A 27,865-nucleotide genomic window follows, 5' to 3' on the forward strand; every position below is an offset into this window, starting at 1 on the left:
AATTTTGAGGAGTCCCAGCTCGTCCCATCCCAGACCATTGTCTACCCGGGTATGGATCTTCAGAGTCGAGCTTTTCGGGCTTTTCCGTCGGCCCCAAGGATCTTCCAAGCCCTAGAATGCATCCAGAGCATGCTGAGAAGGAACCGATGCTAGGTCAGGTAGTGGATGAGTCTAACAGGGACACTTTCATCGCTGGCCCTGTTCATCGTGTTAGGGAGACTCCACCTCCGCCCCCTTCAGTATCATCTAGCTGCTCACTGGATAAAGGACATGACGCTAGAGACGGTCTCAGTTCCTGTTTCCGAAGAGAGGAGGTCTACTCTCGCGTGGTGTAAGAACAGCTTTCTTCTCAAGGAAGTCTACCTTTGGCTGTTCAGAAACCCGACCGCCGTCTCCTCTCGGACGCATCAGACACGGGCTGGCACGTGAAGAGCAAAAACGATAACAACGTTACTCGCTTGAACGAAACGTTTATCCTCCTCTCTCTCCCTCCGTCTCTATCTCTCTCTCTCTCTCTCTCTTGACTTAGAACCTGAGAGAAGAGCCCAATCATATATATCGTTAAAACATATTATTGTTAAAGGAAAAAAACTGAAAGATTTCCCAAATAAAAATTGTCAAGATTGTCAACAGGGTACTTCAGAAGTTCTCCTCTCGCAAAGGGACACGGCTGACGTTGGTTGGCTCCGCTCTGGCCCGCGAGAGAATGGTTCTTAGAGGTACTGCAATGGCTGGTCGACATTCCCAGGACTCTTCCTCTAGGAGTGAACCTTCTAAGTCTACCTCACGTAAAGAAGGTACACCCAATCCTCCACGCTCTTCGTCTGACTGCCTTCAGACTTTCGAAAGACTCTCAAGAGCTAGGGGCTTTTCGAAGGAGGCAGCCAGAACGATTGCCAAAGCAAGGAGAACATCCACTCTCAGAATCTATCAGTCTCAAGGGGAAGTCTTTCGTAGCTGGTACAAGACCAATGCAGTTTCCTCAACCAGTTCCACTGTAACCCAGATTGCTGACTTCCTGTTATATCTAAGGAAAGTAAGATCCCTTTCAGCTCCTACGATCAAGCGTTACAGAAGTATGTTGGCAGCGGTTTTCCGCCACAGAGGCTTGGATCTTTCCACCAACAAAGATCTACAGGACCTCCCTAGGTCTTTTGAGACCTCAAAGGAACGTCGGTTGTCCACTCCAGGCTGGAATCTAGACGTGGTCCTAAGGTTCCTTATGTCATCAAGATTTGAACCTCTCCAATCAGCCTCTTTTTAGGACCTCACATTAAAAACTCTTTTCCTCGTGTGCTTGACAACAGCTAAAAGAGTAAGTGAGATCCACGCCTTCAGCAGGATCATAGTTTTCACATCTGAAACGGCTACATGTTCCTTGCAGCTCGGTTTTTGCTAAACGAGCTTCCTTCACGTCCTTGGCCTAAGTCGTTCGAGATCCCAAGCCTGTCCAACTTGGTGGGGAATGAACTGGAGAGAGTACTTTGCCCAGTTAGAGCTCTTAGGTACTATCTATAAAGGTCTTAACCTTTACGAGGACAATCAGAAGCCTTATGGTGTGCTATCAAGAAGCCTTCTTTTCCAAGGTCTAAGAACTCAGTTTCTTACTATTCAGGCTTCTGATTAGGGAAGCACATTCTCATCTGAAGGAAGAAGACCTTGCTTTGCTGAAGGTAAGGACACATGAAGTGAGAGCTGTGGCTACTTCAGTGGCCTTCAAACAGAACCGTTCTCTGCAGAGTGTTATGGATGCAACCTATTGGAGAAGCAAGTCAGTGTTCGCATCATTCTATCTCAAAGATGTCCAGTCTCTTTACGAGTACTGCTACACCCTGGGACCATTCGTAGCAACGAATGCAGTAGTAGGCGGGGGCTCAGCCACTACATTCCCATAATCCCATAACCTTTTAACCTTTCTCTTGAATACTTTTTATGGGTTGTACGGTCGGCTAAGAAGCCTTCCACATCCTTGTTGATTTGGCGGGTGGTCAATTCTTTCTTGAGAAGCGCCGAGGTTAAAGGTTGTGATGAGGTCCTTTAGTATGGGTTGCAGCACTTGATACTTCAGCACCTTAGAGTTGTTCAGCCTCCTAAGTGGAACGCTGCGCTCAGTAAGGAAGACGAACTTATTTAAGGCAGAGTAATGGCTCAAGTCGACTTCCTTACCAGGTACTTATAATTTCATTGTTATTTTGAATAACTGATAATATGAAATACGGGATACTTAGCTTCTTGATATACATGTACACTGGTTTTCACCCACCTCCCTGGGTGTGAATCAGCTACATGATTATCGGGTAAGATTAATATTGAAAAATGTTATTTTCATTAGTAAAATAAATTTTTGAATATACTTACCCGATAATCATGATTTAATTGACCCACCCTTCCTCCCCATAGAACCAGTGGACCGAGGAAAAATTGAGGTGGTGTCAACAAGAAGTACTGCAGTACCTGGCCACAGGTGGCGCTTGTGAGTACACCCCCCTCTTGTATAGCGATCGCTGGCGTATCCCTTCCGTAGAATTCTGTCGGGCAACGGAGTTGACAGCTACATGATTATCGGGTAAGTATATTCAAAAATTTATTTTACTAATGAAAATAACATGATTATGGGAAAAACCAATGGGGAACTGTTTTTTGTTTCGAGGGAAACCCTAAAAGGAATTACGTATATGCATAATCCACATCATAATCAGTTGTAGAAAAACATGGTTCATGTGTGGCATCAGTTGGCAAATGATTATGCAAATACAAGAACCAGAAATGTAGCAAGGATAATTATAGAAATCCATTCCGACTTGACCTAGTATGCTGGGCCTATACTTTAACTAAGGTAACCTAACCTAACCTAACCCTGTTTGCGGGGTTCTAACCTGACGTGGGGCTTCATCCAACCTTGGAACTCTCCACTTAACCTTACCTAGAGAACCATAAGTCATAGGAAAAAGAGAAATTCACTTCATCCTAATCTTGCACGTTATGCCATAACTGACATGGAACCTACCTTATTTTTTCCTTTAGCATTATAGTTCAGGTAAACATATTCCACATACGCCATAACTTCAGTTTTGTAAATTTGGATTAAAGCATTCATATGTTTATCTTAAAAAAAATTATATGTAGTTTAGGTAATTCATATTTTGGTAACGAAGCTATTTATTAGTAGAGGGGATCATCTCTTGATGAATGTTAAGTAGCTGCCTACCTTTACTTCATCTACAGTTAAAAATCATACTATAGTCCATTTCTTTTAGCGATGCATATTTGCACCGACTCGCAGCGGTGCCCTTTTAGCTCGGAAAAGTTTCCGGATCTCTGATTGGTTGGACGAGATAATTCCAACCAATCAGCGATCACAAAACTTTTCTGAGCTAAAAGGGCACCGCTGCGAGTCGGTGCAAATATGCATCGCTAAAAGAAATGGACTATAGTTTCATTATGCAAATCTGGACCTAATTCCAGCTGAGGATGGTAATAGGTCATATTTAGAATTGTTGAAGGTGCACAAACACATATATACTGTATACAATTAAATTGTTTTAGGAATTTTTTTCTTGTTTGCAATTCCATTTAATTACTATTGTGAAGGGTATAGGAAGGAAACAGTGTCATGAAAACTTGAAGCTTTTTATAGTTTCCATTTTCTTTATGACAGTTTGTTCAATTATTTTTATACACGTTTCTTTAAATATCCAACAATCTTCTTAATTACGTTACTTAATTTCTCATAGTAAAATTTCTTTTGTATATTTTGCAGCATGTTTGTTTTCACTATTGATATGCATTGGGGGGAGAATCTGGGATTCCTTAGATGATGCAACAAGAAAGATTTAAGTATAGTACTCTGCCATGGCTGAGTGTTCATCGTTAAATGAGTGAGTACATTGATTGATTTGTTATTGAATGTTTATTGGCTCTATTTTTTTGGGAATATGAAAATTATTACTTTATTTTTTCTGATTTATTTTATCCAAAATTAGGAAAGGGATAGAATACTATCATCCCTGACTGGTTTTGGATGTTGAATACTGTACTTTAGATTGCATGTGTTCCACACAAGTGCAGGTCTTCCAGTTTTACAGGTGCCTTAATGTTGGTAGGTAGTTTATTCAAAACTCCATTTTGAATACAGTTTTCTTATTCTGAGGGCAAGTAGTGAATACAAGAAAATTATGATACACTAATAGGATTAATATACATGTTATCTAAGGTACAGTACTAACAGTTTTTGGCAAATATTATTATAAAATCAGGTCATCAGTGTCAAGAATTATTGGAGAAGATATGTACTGTGAATGGTTCTTTCAATTTTAGTCGCTGACACACATACATTTACCAAGGCACTTGCCCCAATTTTCGGGGGTAACCGACATCAAACAAATGAAAAAAAAGAGTACCTTTCCTCTCTACGCTCCTCCCAGCCTGACGAGTGACTCAACCGAGTTTGGCTGGTACTGCTAGGGTGCCACAGCCCACCCTCCCCCGTTATCCACCACAGATGAAGCTTCATAACGCTGAATCCCCTACTGCTGCTACCTCCGCGGTCATCTAAGGCGACCGGAGGAAATAGCAGGGCCTATCGGAACTGCGTCACAATTGCTCGCCATTCATTCCTGTTTCTAGCACGCTCTCTTGCCTCTCATATCTATCCTCCTATCGCCCAGAGCTTTTTTCACTCCATCCATCCACCCAAACCTTGGCCTTCCTCTTGTACTTCTCCCATCAACTCTTGCATTTATCACCTTCTTTAGCAGATAGCCATTTTCCATTTTCTCAACATGGCCAAACCACCTCAACACATTCTTATCCACTCTAGCTGCTAACTAATTTCTTACACCCGTTCTCCTGTATTATATACTCCTGTGAGACATCGAAGAGGTTGCTGACACATTAGTTATAAAAGAAACTAATATTTTTGATGATTGTATGTCTAGATTTTCATATATATAGAAATATTGATATATATCTATTAGGAGAGATCCTTTGGATCCTTCATTAGAAAAGGAACTACTGATTGTAATTTGTGTAGATGAGAAACAGACCTATAGGATTAACAGAGACAAATATTCATACCAACCTAAAAGATGAACTTATTGAAGACAATCTTGTTAGAGGAATTTGCAATTGTGTGTTTATCTTGGGTAATGTTTACAACCAAAGGGAAAAATAAGTTCATTTATTCAACCAAAAATTTGGGACCTTCAGTCTGGATGCTTTACTGGGTAATAATACCAATGATTGAAATATAATGCAATATAAGAATTGAAATAAGCGAAAAGCTGAGGAATTTTAAAAAAGTTAGTTATATTTTATTTACAGTATTATAGATGCTGGTAGGGTTTTATTTTCTTACAATAAATTTAGACAAAATCGTTGTGGGAAGGTAGAACCATTGTAGCAAGGATTCAATCAACAATATGTAATGTTTTATGCTCAGTCATATGCTAAATTCAGTCGAGTATGGATTAAGGTTTTTGAAATACTCTGTCTACTCCAGTCATTCCATGGGTGTCTGCATGTGTTTATGAGCTTAATCACAATTTCATAGAATGGTATTTTAATTCCAGGTAATTGTAGATTTATTAATTTGCTATTACTCTGTAACAAACATTTTTAACTTCTCAAAATGTTTTGAGATCTAAAATGTGAAAATTACATTTAGAATAAGATTAGAATAGCTACATTGAAGTAGTTTTATCACTAAAAGCAATGATTATGATTTCATATGGAATCAATGCTTTTATTAGTTATGGATTCTTAGAAATTAACTATATATTAACTGTTCAGTTGTGTGAAGATTTTTTTAACTTTTTTGTCTTTGGAAGTAGGAGAAACATAAGGATATGCTTAGTTGAAATACATCCATATATATACAGTTTATATACTGTACTGTATATATGTATATATATATATATATATATATATATATATATATATATATATATATATATATGTGTGTGTGTGTGTGTGTGTGTGTGTGTGTGTGTGTGTGTGTGTGTGTGTGTGTGTGTGCTCTCAGGTCTATTACTATACTGCAGCTAAGAAGAGTAAAAAGTCTTTTAAATTGTCAACCGCATATTCATCAGTAAAATACTTAAAATATACATAAAACTAGAGGATTTCAGTAATATTGCACCGTAGAGAACTTTGTTATATTACAGTAGTACTGTATTTATCTAATACAGTGTTTTGTAGATACTACTATATTCTCCTCTTAAGCCTTATGAGATGCCTTTGTATAAAATATTTTATTCTTAGAATGATTGTAATGATTACAGAAAGTTGTTTTTATCTAAAATATACACAGTATCTACTTGAATAATTATCTAGTATATGTAGATGGATAATCACTTTATTAAATTGGACAGTTCTTAGGACATTCTTTTCAACTATTCAAAGACCACTTAACTATGGCTTTATAAAAAGTGCTGGTTATTAAGCATCCAACAACCAACACAAACTAATGCTCTTGATTACTTAACAAGCACTTTTTGCTTGTGTTCACTCAGCTCTGGAAGGCAGTCTGTCATTTGTTTATTTTGCATAAAGATATCACAGCTAAGACTCTTAGTTTACTGTACTTGAGCATGTAAGTATTTCATAGTTTATTTAAGTAATTTTTTAAGAAATTATTACTTTTGTTTATGATTGTTTCAGTTTTATACTTTACAGTATTGTACTTCTGTTATATTGCCTTGAAAGAAAGTAGGTGTCTCTCAGTGGCTGTGGTAAAATTTTCCAAGTATTCAAACTTTTTCTCTCTCAATTTCTTTTTATTTAGATTTGATTACCTCTGCCAACAAAGTTGAGAGGAGTTTATGTTTTCTCATATTTGCCTGTTTGTTCATTTGTTTGTGAACAACTTTCTGGCCACAATTTTACTCATAGTGTCACTTTCAGGGATTATTATTATGAGACATAGGAGTGATTGAATTTTGAAAGTCCTAGGTCAAGGTCAAACAAAAAGTCAACCAAATTAACCCTAACCTTAACCCTAAGTTTGCACATGGTTGTCACACAGATATCAAATACACCTACAGTCTAAATTGATTCTGGTAATGGCAAGCTGGTTTTGAAAAAATAAGCTGCTGTGGCAGAGGTCTGCACTCTCGAAGTGCTTTTGTAGTATTAAACTTTATTAATTTCCTTTTAAAGAAAAATCATGAATAGTATTTGGTACAGTATTTGTTTACAAGACGACATTCTCCATAAACTTCCAAATTATGCAAGGCTATTGTTTTCCTCTATTACTTTTTAATAATTTAAAACAATTTGCCACATGGGAAACAAGTTAAAATTATGAAAAACTCTATTATTGAAAAAACCTCACCAAACAACCAGGAACTGACATCGTCAACATAGTCATGTACTGTATAGTATAAGTTACAGTAATTCATGAATGGTAAGAGATTGTTTTCTCCTTTTTGTTAAGTATATTACACATATATAGTATGTATGCCTATATGTACTGTATGTTATGTACATAAAATCCAACTTACGACGCATCTTAAGAACAGATATTGTTCGTAACTCGAGGACCTATTACTTATCTTTCAGCCTTAATGATGGACGTACTGTATGCTCTTCCTTAGCCTTATCTTTATCAACTAAAGAGGTTTGGTTGGGGGGAAAAAACTACACAGGATGAGAGTTAATGATAGCTACTGTATTAGTACTTTTTCTTTTATACCAAGTAATTTAATTGGCATGTTAATGTCATATGTTGTACGTAATAATGGAGGCAAACTGTATATTTGAAGACATCATATGGCTGGATAGTGCTTTTGTGGACCTTCATGAATCTTAACATAATCAGGGATTTGTTTAGTTTAAAAGGATCATCAACCTGTAGTTCATTGCTTTAACATCCAATTGTCATTGACAGATCTGGTGAATTTATAGTGGTAGAAATTATTAGTAGAGTTCATTGTCTTCTACGGATCTCCCAGTGAGATTATATACACACACTTATTTGGAAAGAAGGTCAGCTTCACATTTTTTATTCTTAACATATTTCAGTTTGGTTTATAGAATCTACTCGCATCAATTGGTAATTTATTAATATTGATTTAAAAATTTTTTCTTTTCTTCAGAATGGCGTCTGTCTGCCCAGAAGAATCAACAGAAAATGATGCCATGCCAAGAAAAATGTAAGGTTTATGTATAAAATAGGTGTTGCAAAAATTTGGTGACTTGAATGTAATAATATAATGATATAATTCCTAGTTTTAATTACTTGAAGCAACATTCAAATAAAGTTTTCCATTTCCCCTTCCTTTTCTTTTAGGGCTGGTGAAAGCAAATTGTACTTCGATATAGGATCTGATCAAATTCCAATTGTGTATAGAGATGAGTACAACATCCGCCTTTGTGGCATGGAAAAGCTACATCCTTTTGATGCAGGAAAATGGGGTAACGTTGTAAAGGTAAAGTGCTGCTTGTTTTTTTTTTTTAACCTATTTTCCCACATAATTTATCTTGCATATTTACTATACAATACAGCTAGTCATTCTATTATCTTGGTTACTTTGCTTCTTTGGCCACTATTCTGTTGTAGTCTAAAGAAATTACATAGTTTTTAAATATTTCTAACTACAGGTTTTGAATTATTTGAATGAATGTTCAAAACTGTCTTTTTAGAATCACTATTATTTTTTAACTTTTAATACTAATGAGATAATAAAATCAAAGTTTTTTCTACTTTTATACAAACTTTTTGTCCTTTAAAATAGGAGCAAGAACACCCGTTTATTTCATGAATGAGGTAGCCAATGACAGGTGGTGAGTGCGGGTGAGTACCCCTCTCCCCTAACTGTCAAAAGTTCATCACTTTTGTCTTAGACCACAACAAGTTTTGAAGTTTGGTTGTGCCCTTACTGAAGGCTTTGATCCTTTTCTTTGCAGAAAGTGAATGTTGGCTACTGCTTGTGATTCTTCATAAGCAAGAGATTCTTCCTTGCCTGGGAAAGGAATGATGCTGCAAGATACTTATGGCTAAAATTGCTGTAGATCCAATATGTGTGTCTTGTAGGGGCATGATTGTTTGCAATCATCCCCATGTACGGATTGTGGCCTCCTGTGTAGTGGCACAGTGGAAAGAAGGGAACTAACCCTTCACCATTGTCTGTTTGGCAACGAACAAGACTTATTTCTCCCCCTCCTTGAGTACTACTGTTACTACTGCTTCTGTGCATATGCCTCTGGCATGGTCTTTGAGGAGTATGCTACTAAAGCGAGGAGATCTCGGATCTATGTAGGCAGGTTTATAAAGTTCTGGTCGTGTTGAGTTCTCATAGTGAACTCCGCTCCACATCGAAGGCTGGAGATTCTTCTGTTGCTGGGCAGATTGCCCGTATAGAGTTTGACCCACGAAAGGCTTGGCCAGGTTAAGTCTGGCAGGTAGGCCCTTTGTGAGCTTATAGGAGCTGGTAGCAAAGGCTGTCTGGACCCCAGTGTCACCAGTGCTAGTGTCTCTTGCAATGACACCAGTGATGCAGAGTGTAGTAGGTGTGACCCCAGTGGTGGCCCCTGTGATCCCCAACCCCAAAAGGACTGCAAAGGCTCACCCTTTAGTATCTGTGCCAGTGCCAGCAGAAAATGCTCTGGCACGAGTGGATGCCTTCCGTAAGCTTGGGGGTAATTTGGCTCTTGGCCCGAAAGTGCATGTTGCCTGGTGTCTTCCCATGTCACCCCTGATCTGGTTATCCCTATGTTTTTTGTTGAATGCCCCAGTGAGTGTGCTTACCCCTTCCCCTGTGACAGTGTTCCCCAGTGTTAACGTTTCTGTTGGAGCAACCCTTGTGGTTTCTCCTCTCGGAGGAATGTGGTCATCGATGGTCATTCAGACCTGTGTGGGCAGTAATGAAAATTGTTTTGAATGAGTGCAAAAAAGAATGTAAACAAATTAACTTTTTTTTTTCAGAAATGCTGTGGAAATTCTTGATACTTGTGTAGACTAGCTCACTAGCATTGAGCTACTTGCTTGCTTGCTTTACTTTAAGTTCTGCTTATCTGGTCCTGTACAGCAGGGGAACCCTACTCTCTACCTCCACAGCCGTTTTATCATGTTTGTTCGAAAGTATTCAACATTTCACAATGCGTATTGTTCGCTTACTGTTTGATCATCACTGTCAAAACACTCGCAGAATAAGAACATCTTTATTTTTCTCTTGAAAGTCTTTATATCTTTAATTATTATAGTCTCAGGGCCGCATATTTAGAGGCTCTAGAGCCTACAGTAGACATGTATCTAGGTTCTGATAGTTTGAAATCATCTGTAATTATTCTCGTATCAGGACGATTTGTTGGTTGCACTATGTAGCAATTCTCTTAGATATTTTGGACAACCGGTTCTGATAACTTGGTGGGTTATTGTATATATTTAAAATTAAATTCTTGCTTTAATTCGCAGCCAAGTAGATCAATTAGTTTAGGAGTGATCCTTTCTCTTGGTGGGACACCTTTTATCAGTCTTGCTCTTCTGTTTATTATGTTTTGTAATTTTGTAAGTTGTAGTTTTGGTAGATTGTTGTAGATGGAGTTACAGTAGTCAATTCTGGTTTATCACAAGTTTCTTTACGGAACATTCATCCAGGTACTTTTTTTATAAAAGCAATATTTTTTTAGATGATAACCAGCAGTTTATACTTTATTGTTTATTTTGGGCATTGAGAGACAAGATCACGAACTTTACTAGATATCGGCACTGAGTCCCCATTAATGTTTTTTTTTAATATCACCCAAGCTTCTCAGTGTTTCTCTTTCCCACTACCATAAACTCAGTTTTGTTTTCATTTGATTTAGCTGTTTAATCGTCATCCATTCTCTAACACTATCAAGGATTTGGTTTAGTTTCTCAGTAGTGTCGTCTATATCACTTAAGGAGAAGTAAAATTGTGCATCATCTGCAAATAGTTTAAATGCAGAATAAGATTGATCCAAGTACACTCTCCTGGGGTACCCATCTGTTTAAAGGTTAATAAGGTGAATAAGAGTTTCCAATTTGTACACAGTAATTTCTACCAACCAAGTTAATGCTCCAAGTTAATTGTATTGTACAGTACTTAAGAACCCACCCTTTAAATAAATTTTCTTTCTATGTGGGGAAATTACTGTAAGATCAATTAATTGCCTGCTGTTAAGTTTGTCTGGTTGAATATTGGATCTTAATACATAATCACCTGTAGTCTATGACAGCCAAAGCAGTGATATTTGGACAGTAGAATCTTTTGCATTGTTTAGGGTGGTTTTCTTTTCTATATCAAATACAGATTTTTCTTTTTGCCATCAAAAACAGTTCTGTTTCTGCTTATGTTTTCTTTTGTACTGTAATCTTTTGTGCATAAGGAATTAGGTCTACTGCTTCCATGTTTTTCATTTTCAACTGGCTTGAGTTTGTAGGCAAGGTTTTGCAGTCACAGACGTTACCCTCGTCTCTTACCGCAACCATTCCCGTTGATCCTAAATGGGTTGTACGGCAAGACATGCAGAATAAGCTTGCCTCTCTTATGGAGGACTATTCTGCTGAGCAGGTTCACGATGATCCTCGCCGCTTAGCTGATCGAGATCCTGGCCGTCAGCCGCCCAAACGAACCTTTGCTTGTCCTGTTGACGTTGACGTTACAAAGTCACGTCAGTCACGTTTTGTAGAGCCTCACTCGATGCAGTCCAGTGTTGACTTTCAGCCGCTTGTGGACGTTCAGCCGCTGCCGCATGCTCTTGTTGACGTTCAGGATGTTCGCCAACCAGCGAAGTTGACTTGTTTTGACGTTGAGCGTCAAGCACCGCAGTCAAGAGTTGTTTTGACTGCTCAGTCTAGGCAGTCAAGGCAGTCTCGAGTTGACGTCAAGCGTCCTCCCGCACCTGTTGGTTGTTGCTGGTCAGTCCTTTAAGCAGTTATATGACATAGCGTCCTTGACTGCTACTGTTGCTCCTTTGCGTGTGGACTCTGCTTGTCAAGCATTGCCACCACGGCAGGTCTCTCCCTTGCTTGAGACTCGGCTATTGTCGGACAAGGTTATTTCAGATGAGGAAGTTGCTGTTCCCCCTCCTACTGATATTCCCTTGAGGACTCTGTCAGATGGAGAGGAGCCTAAAGCTGCTCAGCCCTCTATGGACTTTAAATAAATCATGCTGATTTTTAAGGATCTTTGTCCGGATCTTTTTTTAACTGCTGCTCCTCGTTCGCCTAAACGTCAGAGTTTACACTAGGCCTAGCTACTTCGAAGCCGTTGTTTTATAAGCTAGTGCTCTCTCGCTCTTCTAAGAGAGCTTTACGTTTGCTAGGCGACTGGTTTATCACCAGGAGGAGTTTGGGGGAGACAGCCTTTGCTTTCCCTACTTTTAAGCTGGCTTATAGAGCGAGAGTCTGATATGACACGGGAGAAGTTCTCGGCTTGGGAGTTCCTGCCTCTGCCCAGATAGACTTCTCAAACCTCATAGACTCTCCCTGGCGCCTGGCCATGAGACGCTCCAAGATTTTATGGTCGACTTCAGAGCTAGACCATCTCCTGTTAGGAGTTTTTTTTTTCGAGCGTTTGAAGTTTTGCTGTACGATTATGTCATGCATAAACAAGGCTTTCAGGGATGGCTCCAATGATCTGACAGCCACGTTCTCTGCAGGAACAAGTCCCTCAGGGATGGCTCCAATGATCTGGCAGCCACGTTCACTGCAGGAGTACGTAAGAGGCAAGTGCGCTCAATGTGTTCATTGTCAAGACAAACTTCACGATGAAGTCTACCAGGCTGTCTTGACAGCATTAATGGAAGGCGACTGGATGGTCTCTCTCGACCTTCAGGAGGCATACTTCCACATTCCTATACACCCGGATTCCCAACCGTTTCTGAGGTTTGTTTACAGGAATGTGGGGTACCAGTTTCGAGCCCTGTGCTTTGGCCTCAGTCCTGCTCCTCTCGTGTTTACGAGGCTCATGAGGAATGTGGCAAAATCCCTCCAACTATCGGGGATCCGAGCCTCCCTGTACTTGGACGACTGGCCTCTCAGAGCATCGTCTAGTCTTCGCTGTCTGCAGGATCTACATTGGACGTTGAGTCTGGCCAGGGAGTTGGGACTTTTGGTCAACCTAAAAGTCCCAACTGATCCCATCCCAGATTATTCTATATTTGGGGATGGAGATTCGCAGTCCAGTTTGTTCGGGCTTTTCCGTCTGCCACCGAATAGAACAAGCCCTGCTCGAAGTCCAACTAATGCTGAAAAGAAAACGTTTGTTCAGTCAGGAGTTGGAACAGTCTCCTAGGGACTCTCTCATCCCTGGAGCAGTTTATCTCACTAGGGAGACTACACCTTCTGCCTCTCCGGTTCCATCTAGCCTCTCACTGGAACTAGGACAAGACGTTAGAGACGGTATCATTTCCAGTCTCCGAACCAGTAAAGGCATGCCTGAAATGGTGGGATAGCAATATCAGTCTGAGAGAGGGACTATCCCTAGCAGTCAAGAACCCAAACCACGTGTAGTTCTCAGACGCGTCGGATTTGGGTTGGGGTGCGACCCTGGACGGTCGGGAATGCTCGGGTCTGTGGACCTCAAGTCAGAAGAGCATGCACATCAACGGCAAGGAGCTATTAGCAGTCCACTTGGCCTTGATGATATTCGAAAGCTTCTTCGAAACTAAGTGGTAGAGGTCAACTCAGACAACACCACAGCTTTGGCGTACATCTCCAAGCAAGGAGGCACACTCTCCTTCACGCTGCTCGAGATCGCAAGGGACCTTCTCTTATGGTCAAGAAATCGAGGCATCTCCTTGATGACGAGATTCATCCAGGGGGACTTGAACGTCTTGGCAGACTGTCTCAGTCGGAGGGGTCAGGTGATACCCACGGAATGGACCCTCCACAAGGACGTGGGCAAGAGTCTTTGGGCTACTTGGAGTCAACCCACCATAGACCTCTTTGCCTCCTCGTTGACCAAAAGGTTACCAATCTATTGCTCTCCAGTCCTAGATACAGAAGCAATCCACATAGACGCGTTTCTACTGGATTGGTCTCTTCTGGACTTATATGCATTCCCACCATTCAAGATAGTCAACAAGGTACTGCAGAAGTTCGCCTCTCACGAAGGGACAAGGTTGACGTTGGTCGCTACCCTCTGGCCCGCGAGAGAGTGGTTCACCGAGGTACTTCAATGGCTGGTAGACTTTCCAAGAAGTCTTCCTCTAAGGGTAGATCTGTTACGTCAGCCCCACGTAAAGAGTGTCCATCAAAGCCTCCCCGCTCTTCGTCTGACTTCCTTCAGACTATCGAAAGACTCTCAAGAGCTCGAGGCTTTTCGAAGGAGGCAGCCAGTGCGACTGCAAGAGCGAGGAGAGCTTCTACCATTAGAGTATACCAGTCAAAGTGGGAAGTCTTTCGAGACTGGTGCAAGTCAGCATCTGTGTCCTCATCCAGTACCTCTGTAGCCCAAATCGCAGATTTTCTTTTACATCTGAGAAAGGTTCGCTCCCTTTCAGCTCCCACGATTAAGGGCTACAGGAGCATGTTGGCTTCGGTCTTTCGACATAGAGGCTTAGATCTTTCCAACAATAAAGATCTCCAAGATCTCCTAGTCTTTCGAGACCTCTAAGGAACGTTGTTTGGCAACTCCTGGATGGAACTTAGACGTGGTCCTAAGGTTCCTCATGTCAGACAGGTTTGAGCCATTACATTCAGCCTCCCTGAAGGATCTCACCCTCAAGACACTTTTCCTAGTGTGCTTGGCTTCGGCTAAAAGGGTCAGTGAACTTCATGCCTTCAGTAAGAACATCGGCTTTTCTACAGAAAAAGCTACTTGTTCACTTCAACTTGGTTTCCTGGCCAAAAATGAACTGCCTTCTCGTCCTTGGCCTAAATCTTTTGATATTCCTTGCTTATCAGAGATCGTAGGCAACGAACTGGAAAGAGTATTATGTCCAGTTAGAGCTCTTAAGTTCTATTTAGCTCGTACTAAGTCATTACGAGGTAAATCTGAGGCATTATGGTGCTCAGTTAAGAAACCATCATTGCCTATGTCAAAGAATGCTTTGTCATATTTTATCAGATTTTTAATACGAGAAGCTCATTCTCACTTGATTGAGAAAGACCGATGTTTGCTTAAGGTTAAGACGCACGAAGTTAGAGCTATAGCAACCTCCGTGGCCTTCAAGCAAAATTAAATCTCTGCAAAGTATTATGGACGCTACTTTTCTAGAAGCAAGTCAGTGTTCGCGTCATTTTACTTAAAAGATGTCCAGACTCTTTACGAGGACTGCTACACACTGGGTCCATTCGTTGCAGCGAGTGCAGTAGTGGGTGAGGGTTCTACCACTACATTACCCTAATTCCAGTATCCTTTTTAATCTCTCTTGAAATGTTTTTAATATTGTTTTTTGGGTTGTACGGAAGGCTAAGAAGCCTTTCGCATCCTGGTTGATTTGGCGGGTGGTCAGTCATTTCTTGAGAGCGCCCAGATTAGGGGTTTGATGAGGTCCTGTTGTATGGGTTGCAGCCCTTAATACTTCAGCTCCTGGGAGTCTTTCAGCATCCTAAGAGGATCGCTGAGCTTCGTGAGGAAGACAGACTAATAAGGCAGAGTAATGGTCTAAGTCAACTTCCTTACCAGGTACCTTTATATATTTGGGTTTTGTTATGATATAACTGTCAAAAACTCTAAGCATATACGCTGTAAACTTAATTAACTCTGGTCTCTACCCACCACCATGGGTGTGAATCAGCTATTATATATTCACCGGCTAAGTTAAATATTTAAAAATTATATTTTAATTATAAGATAAATTTTTGAATATACTTACCCGGTGAATATATAATTTATAGGCCCCCCCCTTCCTCCCCGATAGAGACCCAGCGGGATGAGAAAAATTGGGTCTGTTTACATGTATATGCGGTATCTGGCCGATAGTTGGCGCTGGTGGGCACACCCGCAACCTTCATAGCGATCGCTCGCGAGTTTTTGTGTGTGTTTTCTGTCGAGCCGCTGGAGCAGCAGCTATTATATATTCACCGGGTAAGTATATTCAAAAATTTATTTTATAATTAAAATATCATTTTATTTGGTTAAAATTTGATTAATTCTCTATGGGAAATAATGTGGCTACAAACTTTGTATTGCATCTTTTTTTTTTTTAAATTTACAATTGTAATTTGGCGAGCGATTGTGACAGTTCCAGTAGGCCCTGCTGCTTCCTCCGGTGCCTTAGATGACCGCGAAGGTAGCAGCAGTAGGGGATTCAGCATTATGAAGCTTCATCTGTGGTGAATAACGGGGGAGGGTGGGCTGTGGCACCCTAGCAGTACCAGCTGAACTCGGTTGAGTCCCTTGTTAGGCTGGGAGGAACGTAGAGAGTAGAGGTCCCTTTTTTTTGTTTCATTTGTTGATGTCGGCTAGCCCCCCAAAATGGGGGAAGTGCCTTGCTATGTGTGCGTGTGTGTAATTTGGCAGCTGTGAACCTTTCAGTTGATTATTTCTAGGTAACTATCTGATGTTTGTAGAACTAATAATGTACCATATATCAACTTGATTTTTGTTTTCAGCTCCTGAAAAAGCGTCAGTTAGTAAAAGAAACAACAATGGTTGCTCCCAATGAAGCTTCAGAGGCTGATTTAAGACTAGTCCACACAGCATCTTATTTGCAAAGCCTCAAGGTGTGTACAATATCCTGTTTGTTGCAACCCTAGTATTGTATTCTTTACGCATTTATTAAAGTAGTCATCAAATGGTAACTAAAGTCCTGGTTTGTTTGTTTTCTTGAAGAAAAAAGGAGGAATAACGGATCTTTGGGATGTGGCATTGTGAACTCTTGGTGAAGTCAGTCATATTTGAAAAGTTTGTACACACTTCAATTCCAAAAGTATAACTCAAGGGAGGTCACATTGACACTATGAATAAGGCATTATTCAGTCTTTTCTTTCAGCTGTCCTGATCATTTTCCTCCTTTTCATCTGATGTATTTTGAGGTTTATGGCAATAGTCTATTGCTTTGTGTTGCTTTATTTACTAAGACATTGATTTCTATATGAGAATTTTACTATTTGTTCACTCATTTTTGCAATAAAGTAATGGCCCTGTTAAGTTCTTCAAATGACAACAGTTTAAACAATTAAGAAATGAGGCAATTGTGTACTTTGTCAATAGATTCAGTAACAAATGAGCAACCTAAAATTTTGATATATACAGTAGTCTCTTTGATATTTTTGGGCAAAGCATTGTCTTTTGTTAATGTTTTTCACAACAGAAGTGCTGACTTTGCATTAAATGAGCAATTTTGAGTTTATCATACCAATAATACCGTGTTTATGTTTACAGTGGAGTGTTAATGTTGCTAAAATTACTGAAGTCCCACCTGCAGCCCTTTTGCCTAATCTCTTATTGCAAAAGAAAGTTTTGAAACCTTTTAGGTAAGTGTACTATTGTAAGTAGTTCTATATTAGAATAAAGCTTTTTTTGAAGTAATATATTTTACTTCTTATATTTTCTAACATAGCTGCTGAAATTTAACATTATCAATCTACATACCTGGTTATTTAATATGCAGTCATCATCAAGAAAAGTGCCTTTCTGGGCTCAACCTGTGCCGCCCAGTGAAATTTTCCTCAAGCACCATTTCTAAGGTGTATAACTGCTATATATTACCAGAGAAAGATTGCATAAGAATGCCAGGTTGAACCCAGCTCACTCACCTATATAAGGTGTCGGTATATTACTGGGGCGAGATAAATCATAACCAGAGGCCTCGCACCAATTAGAGATTTCCTCTTCAAAATCCCTGAAACAGCGAGGTGCCGTTCAACATCTATGCTGCGTAAGCTACTACTACCAACCCAACCCACGCTAGTGAACTCACTCCTATTATAGCACCCGTACTGGATAGTGGCTTTTTAGTATGCTAGTATTAGTTACATTACAAATAAAAGTGCTACTTACCAATAAATCGTCATCATGACACTAGCATGATGAGCAAGTTTAGATTGACAAGGATGAATTAATTACCAAATATAGAAAATTTTATAAGTACAAGTATTAGTTATTGCAAATGTGAGAAAATACAATTTATGGGTATCATTTCATGTCGCTTATATTTTATGAAATCTATTCTTGTGATTCTAATTTCATATTAGAAGTGAGATACTGTACTATACTAATGAGACACCAAGATTTATGTAATCTTCAAATAATTGGTCCCAATAAGATCCAAGAACTTGAGAATATTTTTGGCAGCATATCCATCTCAAAGCTCTGACTTGGATCATATATGTTTTATTATGGTACATGCTATCTTAAGTCACACTCCAAAAGGGAAGTGACACACTTGGTTAGGATGGTTGTTGTTGGGAGAGGTCGAAGTTTGAATTTTTTTTGGTAACCTCGAGTGTTCAGTTGCCAGAGGTAGAGTATGAAGGCTCGATCTTGTCTTTAGTTAGCTAAATATTGCTCTTGTATGATTTTGTTTGCAATAAAAACTTCTCATAAAAGCGTGATATTCTTTGGTTGTGCTTCTTTTTACATAAATTTTACATTGATCATAATTTTATACAATATTTTTTTCCTTCCATTTTCAATCAAGATAGCAAAAAGAGGCAGTGAGATACTCCGTCAAAGCTGACATAGTAAATTACCCTCAAATTACCGGTAACTCAAGACTAATTTTTACAGTATATGAGTAACTTATAAAATCCTTAAGGCTTTCTTATTGGTTATTCAATTTTCAAAATTCAAAACCCATAAGAATTCTTGATAATTTTTTACATCAAACCATTGACTCTGAAAATTATTCAAGTTTTGAATTCTGATTACTGTAATTTTAGAATTTAAAACTGCATTATAGAATTTTTTTATGATATAAATTCAGATTTTCTTGCATCCAAATTCTGACTACAGTTTTTGATAGACCACCTCTCTGAAATTAGATAATGACTTAGTTTTTAAGATTTATTTTAAAACTAAGGAAGTCTTAAGGATTCCAAGCAACCCATCAAAAGATTAGGATGATGTTTATGAAGAAAAGAATTATTAGTAATTACAAGTAATTTCCCATTAGGTTTAGTATAAATGAGGAGCAGAACCAAATGGCTCTAGGAAGTTTTTCAATACCCTCGACCACAAGCGGAGCCGTCATCTCAAGTTAAACTCACTGCCACAATCCCCTCGTTCAGTCCTTGAGACAAAGGTCAAAAGTGACGTGATACAATCAGGCAGGTGGGTGGCTCCCCTCACCTACCTCCCAATAACTGTGTCTTTGCATGGAAGACACATAACTATTTAAAGGACTCAGGTTTGTAGAGTTAGGGAAAATATAAATTACTTAAATATTTGTGATTTTTCTCACTGTAGGTACCAAACAGGAGGAAGTGTTCTGGCGGGAAAACTAGCTGTGGAACGTGGTTGGTCCATAAACATTGGTGGAGGTTTTCATCACTGCTGTGGGAATAAAGGGGGTGGTTTTTGTGCATATGCTGACATAACACTAACGATCCACTTCCTTCTCTCCCATTACCCAAAAATTGAAAAGGTCATGATCATCGATTTAGATGCTCACCAGGTAAGAATTAGCACACTCATTTTGTCATTAGGAATTTTTTTATGTTGGTATCTACAGTAGATGGATTTTGTTATAGTATTTAGTGTAGGAACAAATCCCAAATTTTAAAAGTGATTTTTATTTTCCCTAACTAGGCAAACCTAGGTCCTTAAATTACACCGCTTGCCTCAACCCCTCTGTGAGTCCTAGGTTAGGGTCAAGATTAAAGGAGGGTTGCTGTACATGTCAGGTGGGTGGGGCCTACCTATCACCCATGAGGCAACTATGTTTACCTCATTAAAAACTTAAACTTCTATTCCGGCTTTGCTAAAATCAATTAAATTGCTCAATTTTGTAGTTGGGAAAAATACAAATTACTTTTTTAAAAACTTGTGATATTTGTATCTTTATGGCTGGTGTAAAGTTTTTTTTAAATTGTTTATGAAACCTACAAGATGGTTTGATAACAAGTTTTTCAATATTAAACTTACCCGATAATCATGTAGCTGTCAACTCCGTTGCCCGACAGAATTCTATGGAGGGATACGCCAGCTATCACAATACTAGAAGGGGGTGTATTTACCAGCGCCACCTGTGGCCAGGTACTCAAGTACTTCTTGTTGACACCTCCTCAATTATTCCTCTGTCGTGCTTCCGGCAAGATGTTCTGGGATACGCTTATGTTCTTGGAGTATTTTCACGACTTTGGTGAAGTATTTCTCTTTGATTTCGGCTGTCGCTTTACTGGAAACTTCTATATTAGCTTAGTTAGCTTTTGGAATTAATTTGATTAATTATGGTGACGAGAGAGTATGAACTCTCGTTCACCTTTCAATGGCCGACCCTTCCCTTAGACGGAAGTGTTGGTGTCTAAGAGAGTATAGACTCTCTTTCTTAATTTTGCTTAACAAAGTTATAGATTTATTTTATATCTCTCCGCCTCTTATAGGCCTCTTCGATTAACTTCCTTTTATTATAAACTCATTAAAATTAATTTTTATATTTGTTTATATTCGACCTTCCTAATAGTAGGCGGTCTTTTACCGAAGTTAATAAACTTTGAGCCCGTCATTTCGGTTTTACCTGTTAACATATTATGCTATTTCCGCCACAGAGTTTGAAAGATTTTCTTTGACAGTCTCGTACTGTTTTCAAAGTTGAACTAACGTTTTGTTTTGTCTCTGCAGTTGTTGACGTTCAGAACGTTCAACTTGCACTCTATCGTTACGATAGAGAAAGAATGTTCACGGTTTCACGTTGCAGTAAGAGTAACCGTGTCTAGCGTTTTGTTCATTCTTTCTTAACTTAATGGTTTTGATCCTAATAAAGGAACTTTTCAGTTTTTTCCTTTAACAATAATATGTTTTAACGATATATATGATTGGGCTCTTCTCTCAGGTTCTAAGTCAAGAGAGAGAGAGAGAGAGAGAGATAGAGACGGAGGGAGAAAGAGGATAAACGTTTCATTCAAGCCTGCCAGGCGTACGAGTAACGTCGTTATCGATTTTGCTCTTCTCCCTAGTCTCTTTAGGGGAAGAAACTAAACGTTTCTAGAGTGATCTAGTGTTTAGTCTCTTTCCAACCACTGAATTATCTTTCATTAGATTTTTCTGTTACATTGTAATTCTGTTTTCGCAATTACTAACTTTGAGAAAGGATAGAATTGCGTATTTCAGGTACAAACCACTTAAAGTTTCGAGTTCAGTGAAATAAGTGCAAACAGAAATCAAAGTGATAAGTGATTAGTGCGTGAGGGTACTTTTGTGCGCGCCAGTCGTCCTCCCAGTCCGGGACCTCTTGCAAGCTCCCAAGCCCAGGGGAGAAGCAATGTCGAAGGGCATAAGGGTTCAGCAGGCCTTGATCGGCGCACAGAAGTATTCTCGGTGGTTGTGGGCGTGTCTTACCGAGTCCGTCACTCCCACCCGCAGACGATTGAGCCCTTATTTTGCTCGTCTGCAGAAGAGATTAGGGGAGAAAATAAAGGCAGAGTAACGCTGGTCTCAGGTCTCAAGACCTCTTAAACGTTAAGTCCAGACCTATGCCAGACGTACGAAGTTAAAGTTCACAACCCGAATGCAGTCATTGGGTTAGCTCTGACTCTCCTCAGTCATCAGTTGATTACACTCCGCCTAAGAGGAGTAAGGTTCTGCCACAACAGATCTCTGCTGTTAAGGCTTTACCTCAGCAGAAGTTAGTGTCTGCCGACCCCAAGTTAACTCTACTGCAGTCCATAAAGTCAACTTTCGGTCTTGATGCGTGAGTGTCGGGCTGAGAGTGTTGTGCCTCCGCCTCCGCCTACACTCCCCCCCCGCCTATGATCGCTCCGCCTGATCACAGTACCACCTGCCAGGCGTACGATGTTGTGAACTCTACTACAGTCCATGCAAGCACAGCTTTCGGACTTGATGCGTGAGTGTCGGGCTGAGAGTGTTGCTCCTCCGCCTCCGCCTACACTCCCTCCACCTACACTCGCTCCGCCTGATCACAGTACCACCTGCCAGGCGTACGATGTTGTGAACTCTACTACAGTCCATGCAAGCACAGCTTTCGGACTTGATGCGTGAGTGTCGGGCTGAGAGTGTTGCTCCTCCGCCTCCGCCTACACTCCCTCCACCTACTCTCGCTCCGCCTGATCACAGTACCATCTGCCAGGCGTACGATGTTGTGGACTCTACTACAGTCCATGCAAGCACAGCTTTCGGACTTGATGCGTGAGTGTCGGGCTGAGAGTGTTGCTCCCCCGCCTCCGCCTACACTCCCTCCACCTACACTCGCTCCGCCTGATCACAGTATCACCTGCCAGCAGTTCCACCTGCCAGGCGTACGATGTTGAGCCACGTGCTGAGTTTGCTGCTCCCTGTGGTGTTCAGCCTCCTCCTTCCTTAAGGCAACCTTTACATTGGGATCAGGAGGATTATACCTCTCTTCCTCCGCCTCCACTTGCTGCTCCACCAGTGATGCAACACTCGGTTGAGGTACAACAACCTCTCCCGTCCATGAGTCAGTCTCCTCAGCTCTTGCTGCAGCGAGCTCAACCCTCCACAAGGCAAGCACCACAACACCTTAGCCTTGCGCCTCAGGAGCCTCAGCTTGCGAGACATTTACCTTGTTCTGCGCAGCCTCTTCCTCATCGCGCTCCGCTCACACCACAGGAACTGGAACTTGCTACTCCGCTTCCGCCAACCGCTCAGCAAGCGCAACCCTTGGGTTCAACCACTCATGCTAGGAGTCAGCCTCCTCCACCCATGCGCCTTCCTTCTGCTTGTCTTTTATTCAGCCTTTGCAGACTGAGCCTCAGGTGTTCCCTCATCGGAGTCTTGAAGAGGAAACCACAACTATTGTTGTTCCAGCTCGTTCTGACTCTGCTGTTCAGCATACCTTACCTCCATTTTCATACCAACTAGCACTGGTCATGGAATTTCTGAGAAATGTTAAACGCCATGCACAGGCTCTGCTTACTACATGCTCAGCATTCAGCATGCTCTGCATTCAGCATGCTCTGCATACAACATGCTCTGCATACAGCATGCTCTGCATTCAGCATGCTCTGCATACAACATGCTCTACATACAGCATGCTCTGCATACAGCATACTCTGCATACATCATGCTCTGCATACCTTACCGCATCTCAACACATCTTGGGTTGTTGCCAACTCACTAGACTGTCAAGCAGTTTCATAACGTTGCCTTCTAGTCTGCTGCTTTTGCACCAGTGAACCCTCACTCAGAGAACTTAGCTTTTCTAGGATAAGGTCCCTGTAGATGAGAAAGTTCTTTTCTCCCTCCTTCTGATATTCCCTTGAGGACTCTGTCATTTGGAGGGAGCCTTTAGCTGCATAACCTCTTATGGACTTTTATTTAAGCATTACATGCTTACAGGGAAGGTAATGGTTCCACTTCAGCCGCTAATCCCGTCTGTTACCACACCTGCTCCCATAGACCTTGAGCTGTGTTGCATGACATGCAGTCCAAGCTTAGTCCTTGTTAGAGGATTTTTTTTTGTTTACGGAGTCAATGTGTCACGGGGAAGACGTTCAACAACCAACAGAAGGGACTTGTTGTGACGCAGTGCGGCAACCTCAGCAACCCGTTAAGGAGTTGTCTGTACGACCCAGACAGTCTAGACAGATTCGGGTTGTCACTGTACTTCCTCGCTTGCCCATGATTGACAGTTTACAGACTGTGCAGCAGTATCATGATCTTGTGTCCGGCTCCGTCAGACGACTGGCTTTTAAGAGCTCCCACAAGTCGTCGCTGTCTGGAGATTTTCAAATGGACTATGGATCTGACCAAGGAACTGGGCCTCCTGGTCAATTTTGAGGAGTCTCAGCTCGTTCCATCCCAGACCATTGTCTCCTTGGGTATGGATCTTCAGAGTCGAGCTTTTCGGACTTGTCCGTCGGCCCCAAGGATCTTCCAAGCCCTAGAATGCATCCAGAGCATGCTGAGAAGGAACCGATGCTTAGTCAGGCAGTGGATGAGTCTAACAGGGACACTTTCATCGCTGGCCCTGTTCATCGAGTTAGGGAGACTCCACCTCCGCCCCCTTCAGTATCATCTAGCTGCTCACTGGATAAAGGACATGACGCTAGAGACGGGCTCAGTTCCTGTTTCCGAAGAGATGAGGTCTACTCACACGTGGTGGAAGAACAGCATTCTTCTCAAGGAAGGTCTACCATTGGCTGTTCAGACCCTCGACCACCGTCTCTTCTCGGACGCATCGGACACGGGCTGGGGTGCGACACTGGACGGACAGGAATGCTCGGGAACATGGAATCAGGAGCAATGGACACTTCACATCTATTGCAAGGAGTTGTTGGCAGTTCATCTGGCCTTGATAAACTTCAAGTCCCTCCAGCTTAACAAGGTGGTGGAGGTGAACTCCAACTACACCACAGCCTTGGCTTACATCTCCAAGCAGGGAGGGACTCATTCGAGGAAGTTGTTCGAGATCACAAGGGACCTCCTCATTTGGTCAAAAGATCGAAAGCTCACGCTGGTAACGAGGCTCATTCAGGGCGATATGAATGTCATGGCAGATCGCCTCAGCCGGAAGGGTCAGGTCTTCCCCACAGAGTGGACCCTTCACAAGAATGTTTGCAGCAGACTTTGGGCCCGGTGGGGTCAGCCAACCATAGATCTATTCGCTACCTCGATGACCAAGAGGCTCCTCTTGTATTGTTCTCCGATTCCAGACCCAGCAGCAGTTCGCGTGGATGCCTTTCTGCTGGATTGGTCCCATCTCGACCTGTATGCATTCCCACCGTTCAAGATTGTCAACAGGGTACTTCAGAAGTTCGCCTCTCTCAAAGGGACAAGGCTGACGTTGGTTGCTCCCCTCTGGCCCGCGAGAGAATGGTTCACCGAGGTACTGCAATGGCTGGTCGACGTTCCCAGGACTCTTCCTCCTAGAGTGGACCTTCTGCGTCAACCTCACGTAAAGAAGGTACACCCAAACCTCCACGCTCTTCGTCTGACTGCCTTCAGACTATCGAAAGACTCTCAAGAGCTAGAGGCTTTTCGAAGGAGGCAGCCAGAGCGATTGCCAGAGCAAGGACGACATCCACTCTCAGAGTCTATCAGTCTTAATGGGAAGTCTTCCGAAGCTGGTGCAAGGCCAATGCAGTTTCCTCAACCAGTACCACTGTAACCCAGATTGCTGACTTCCTGTTACATCTAAGGAACGTAAGATCCCTATCAGCTCCTACGATCAAGGGTTACAGAAGTATGTTGGCAGCGGTTTTCCGCCACAGAGGCTTGGATCTTTCCTCCAACAAAGATCTACAGGACCTCCTTAGGTCTTTTGAGACCTCAAAGGAACGTCGGTTGTCCACTCCAGGCTGGAATCTAGACGTGGTCCTAAGGTTCCTAATGTCATCAGGATTTGAACCGCTCCAATCAGCCTCTTTTAAGGACCTCACATTAAAAACTCTTTTCCTCGTGTGCTTAGCAACAGGTAAAAGAGTAAGTGAGATCCACGCCTTCAGCAGGAACATAGGTTTCACATCTGAAACGGCTACATGTTCCTTGCAGCTCGGTTTTTTGGCTAAAAACGAGCTTCCTTCCCGTCCTTGGCCTAAGTCGTTCGAGATCCCAAGCCTGTCCAACATGGTGGGGAACGAACTGGAGAGAGTACTTTGCCCAGTTAGAGCTCTTAAGTACTATCTAAGAAGGTCAAAACCATTACGAGGACAATCAGAAGCCTTATGGTGTGCTATCAAGAAGCCTTCTCTACCAATGTTTAAGAACTCAGTTTCTTACTACATCAGGCTTCTGATTAGAGAAGCAAATTCTCATCTGAAGGAAGAAGACCTTGCTTTGCTGAAGGTAAGGACACATGAAGTGAGAGCTGTGGCTTCTTCAGTGGCCTTCAAACAGAACCGTTCTCTGCAGAGTGTTATGGATGCAACCTATTGGAGAAGCAAGTCAGTGTTCGCATCATTCTATCTCAAAGATGTCCAGTCTCTTTACGAGTACTGCTACACCCTGGGTCCATTCGTAGCAACGAATGCAGTAGTAGGCGAGGGCTCAGCCACTACATTCCCATAATCCCATAACTTTTTAACCTTTCTCTTGAATACTTTTTATGGGTTGTACGGTCGGCTAAGAAGCCTTCCACATCCTTGTTGATTTGGCGGGTGGTCAATTCTTTCTTGAGAAGCGCCAAGGTTAAAGGTTGTGATGAGGTCCTTTAGTATGGGTTGCAGCCCTGTATACTTTAGCACCTTTGAGTTGATTCAGCCTCCCAAGAGGAACGCTGCGCTCAGTAAGGAAGACGATCTTATTAAAGGCAGAGTAACGGTTCAAGTCGACTTCCTTACCAGGTACTTATTATTTCATTGTTATTGTGGATAACTGATTATATGAAATACGGGATACTTAGCTATCCTTCAGTCTTGTACACTGGTTTTTCACCCACCCCCCTGGGTGTGAATCAGCTACATGATTATCGGGTAAGTTTAATATTGAAAAATGTTATTTTTATTAATAAAATAAATTTTTGAATATACTTACCCGATAATCATGATTTAATCGACCCTCCCTTCCTCCCCATAGAGAACCAGTGGACCGAGGAATAATTGAGGAGGTGTCAACAAGAAGTACTTGAGTACCTGGCCACAGGTGGCGCTGGTAAATACACCCCCTTCTAGTATTGTGATAGCTGGCGTATCCCTCCATAGAATTCTGTCGGGCAACGGAGTTGACAGCTACATGATTATCGGGTAAGTATATTCAAAAATTTATTTTATTAATAAAAATAACATTTTGTATATTATTGAAGGAGATTTTTAGCTTTATGGATGGTAAAGTTGGTTTGAGTATGATTTGATTTTGAAATTAGTTATATTTTATCTCTCTCCATTTCATACCTACCTCCAGTGTATAGTAGTCAGCATGATGACTACCAGGCTGGATTCATCAAAAAATAGTAAATGGGATTTTAACTGAAATTTATTTCAATGCTTCAAGTTGTGTCATCTATTTCCCTCCCTCCTTCCCCACTTTTAGTGAGGTCAAAACGTTTGGATATGTACAGGTTATCGATGACTGATCATAAGAATTAGATATAGTTACTGTTCCTCCAGTATTTTAATGAGCGGTTGGGAAGCTGGTGGCTTTGATAATTAAAGCCTGAGGACTACTATAATGTTTTATTGTTAGAATTAAGTTTATTATTGTGAGCAGTGTGTGTAGGATTATGTGGACACTAAAATAAGTTAAATGAAAAAAAAATTACAGGTGATAAAAAGTTATTTGTGTAATTTTTCATTTGCTCCTGAAGTAAATACTAGATTTGATGCTTTGAATGTAAGATTCACAAGTTTCTGTTTGTTCCTACTCATACAATCTTTCATCATTGTATGTAAAGAATGTCTAAAGCTGTGCTGGAGCGCTGGTTGAATTCATTAACGTGGTAGTTAATGTCAGGTGGTGAACCTCACCCACTTTCCTCTGTAAGACTTCACTTTTGTTTTAGATCGCAATGAGTACGAATGTACTGTTGTAATTAATTCCAAGACTGCTTTATATTTTTATCTTTCTTTACAGAGTGAATGGTTTGTTTTGCTTCATATCAATTATAGAAGTGAAGCAGGAATCTTTAAAATAGGGGGGGAAGGGTAGACGCTTTGTTCAGTTCATGGTAAAACTGGCAGCAGATCCACACGCACACTGCACATCTTCTAGATGAAATGATTGTTTGCAATCATCCCCATGTGCTTTGTGGAGATTGTGGCTTCTCATTCAGTGGTAGGCTTATTCTTTGAGGAGCAAAACAAAGGCATAGTCTTCTCCCAAGTCATTCTTTGCAACTGACAAGATGCTGCTGAAGAGGCTGTATGGCACTTTTCTCT

The 27,865-nt window shown here is 41.1% G+C and overlaps 1 protein-coding gene across 3 annotated transcripts in view; it reads left to right on the plus strand.

Annotated features, from left to right (window-relative positions):
• HDAC11 (Histone deacetylase 11) overlaps nt 1–27,865 on the plus strand; it is a 53,795-nt gene that overhangs the window by 5,142 nt on the left and 20,788 nt on the right. The window contains exons 2-7 of one of the 3 annotated variants that reach the window (XM_068374393.1): nt 3,761–3,878; nt 8,097–8,153; nt 8,291–8,429; nt 16,526–16,636; nt 17,298–17,389; nt 19,323–19,530. In XM_068374393.1, coding sequence (XP_068230494.1) covers nt 3,853–3,878; nt 8,097–8,153; nt 8,291–8,429; nt 16,526–16,636; nt 17,298–17,389; nt 19,323–19,530 — 633 coding nt within the window. In that variant the 5' untranslated portion in view covers nt 3,761–3,852. Of the gene's footprint in view, nt 1–3,760; nt 3,879–6,498; nt 6,593–8,096; nt 8,154–8,290; nt 8,430–16,525; nt 16,637–17,297; nt 17,390–19,322; nt 19,531–27,865 lie in introns of those variants that run through there. The other 2 variants (XM_068374394.1, XM_068374395.1) reach the window with 2 other exon arrangements.

Source organism: Palaemon carinicauda, chromosome 5, assembly GCF_036898095.1.
Source record: "Palaemon carinicauda isolate YSFRI2023 chromosome 5, ASM3689809v2, whole genome shotgun sequence".
Classification (NCBI taxonomy): domain Eukaryota; kingdom Metazoa; phylum Arthropoda; class Malacostraca; order Decapoda; family Palaemonidae; genus Palaemon; species Palaemon carinicauda.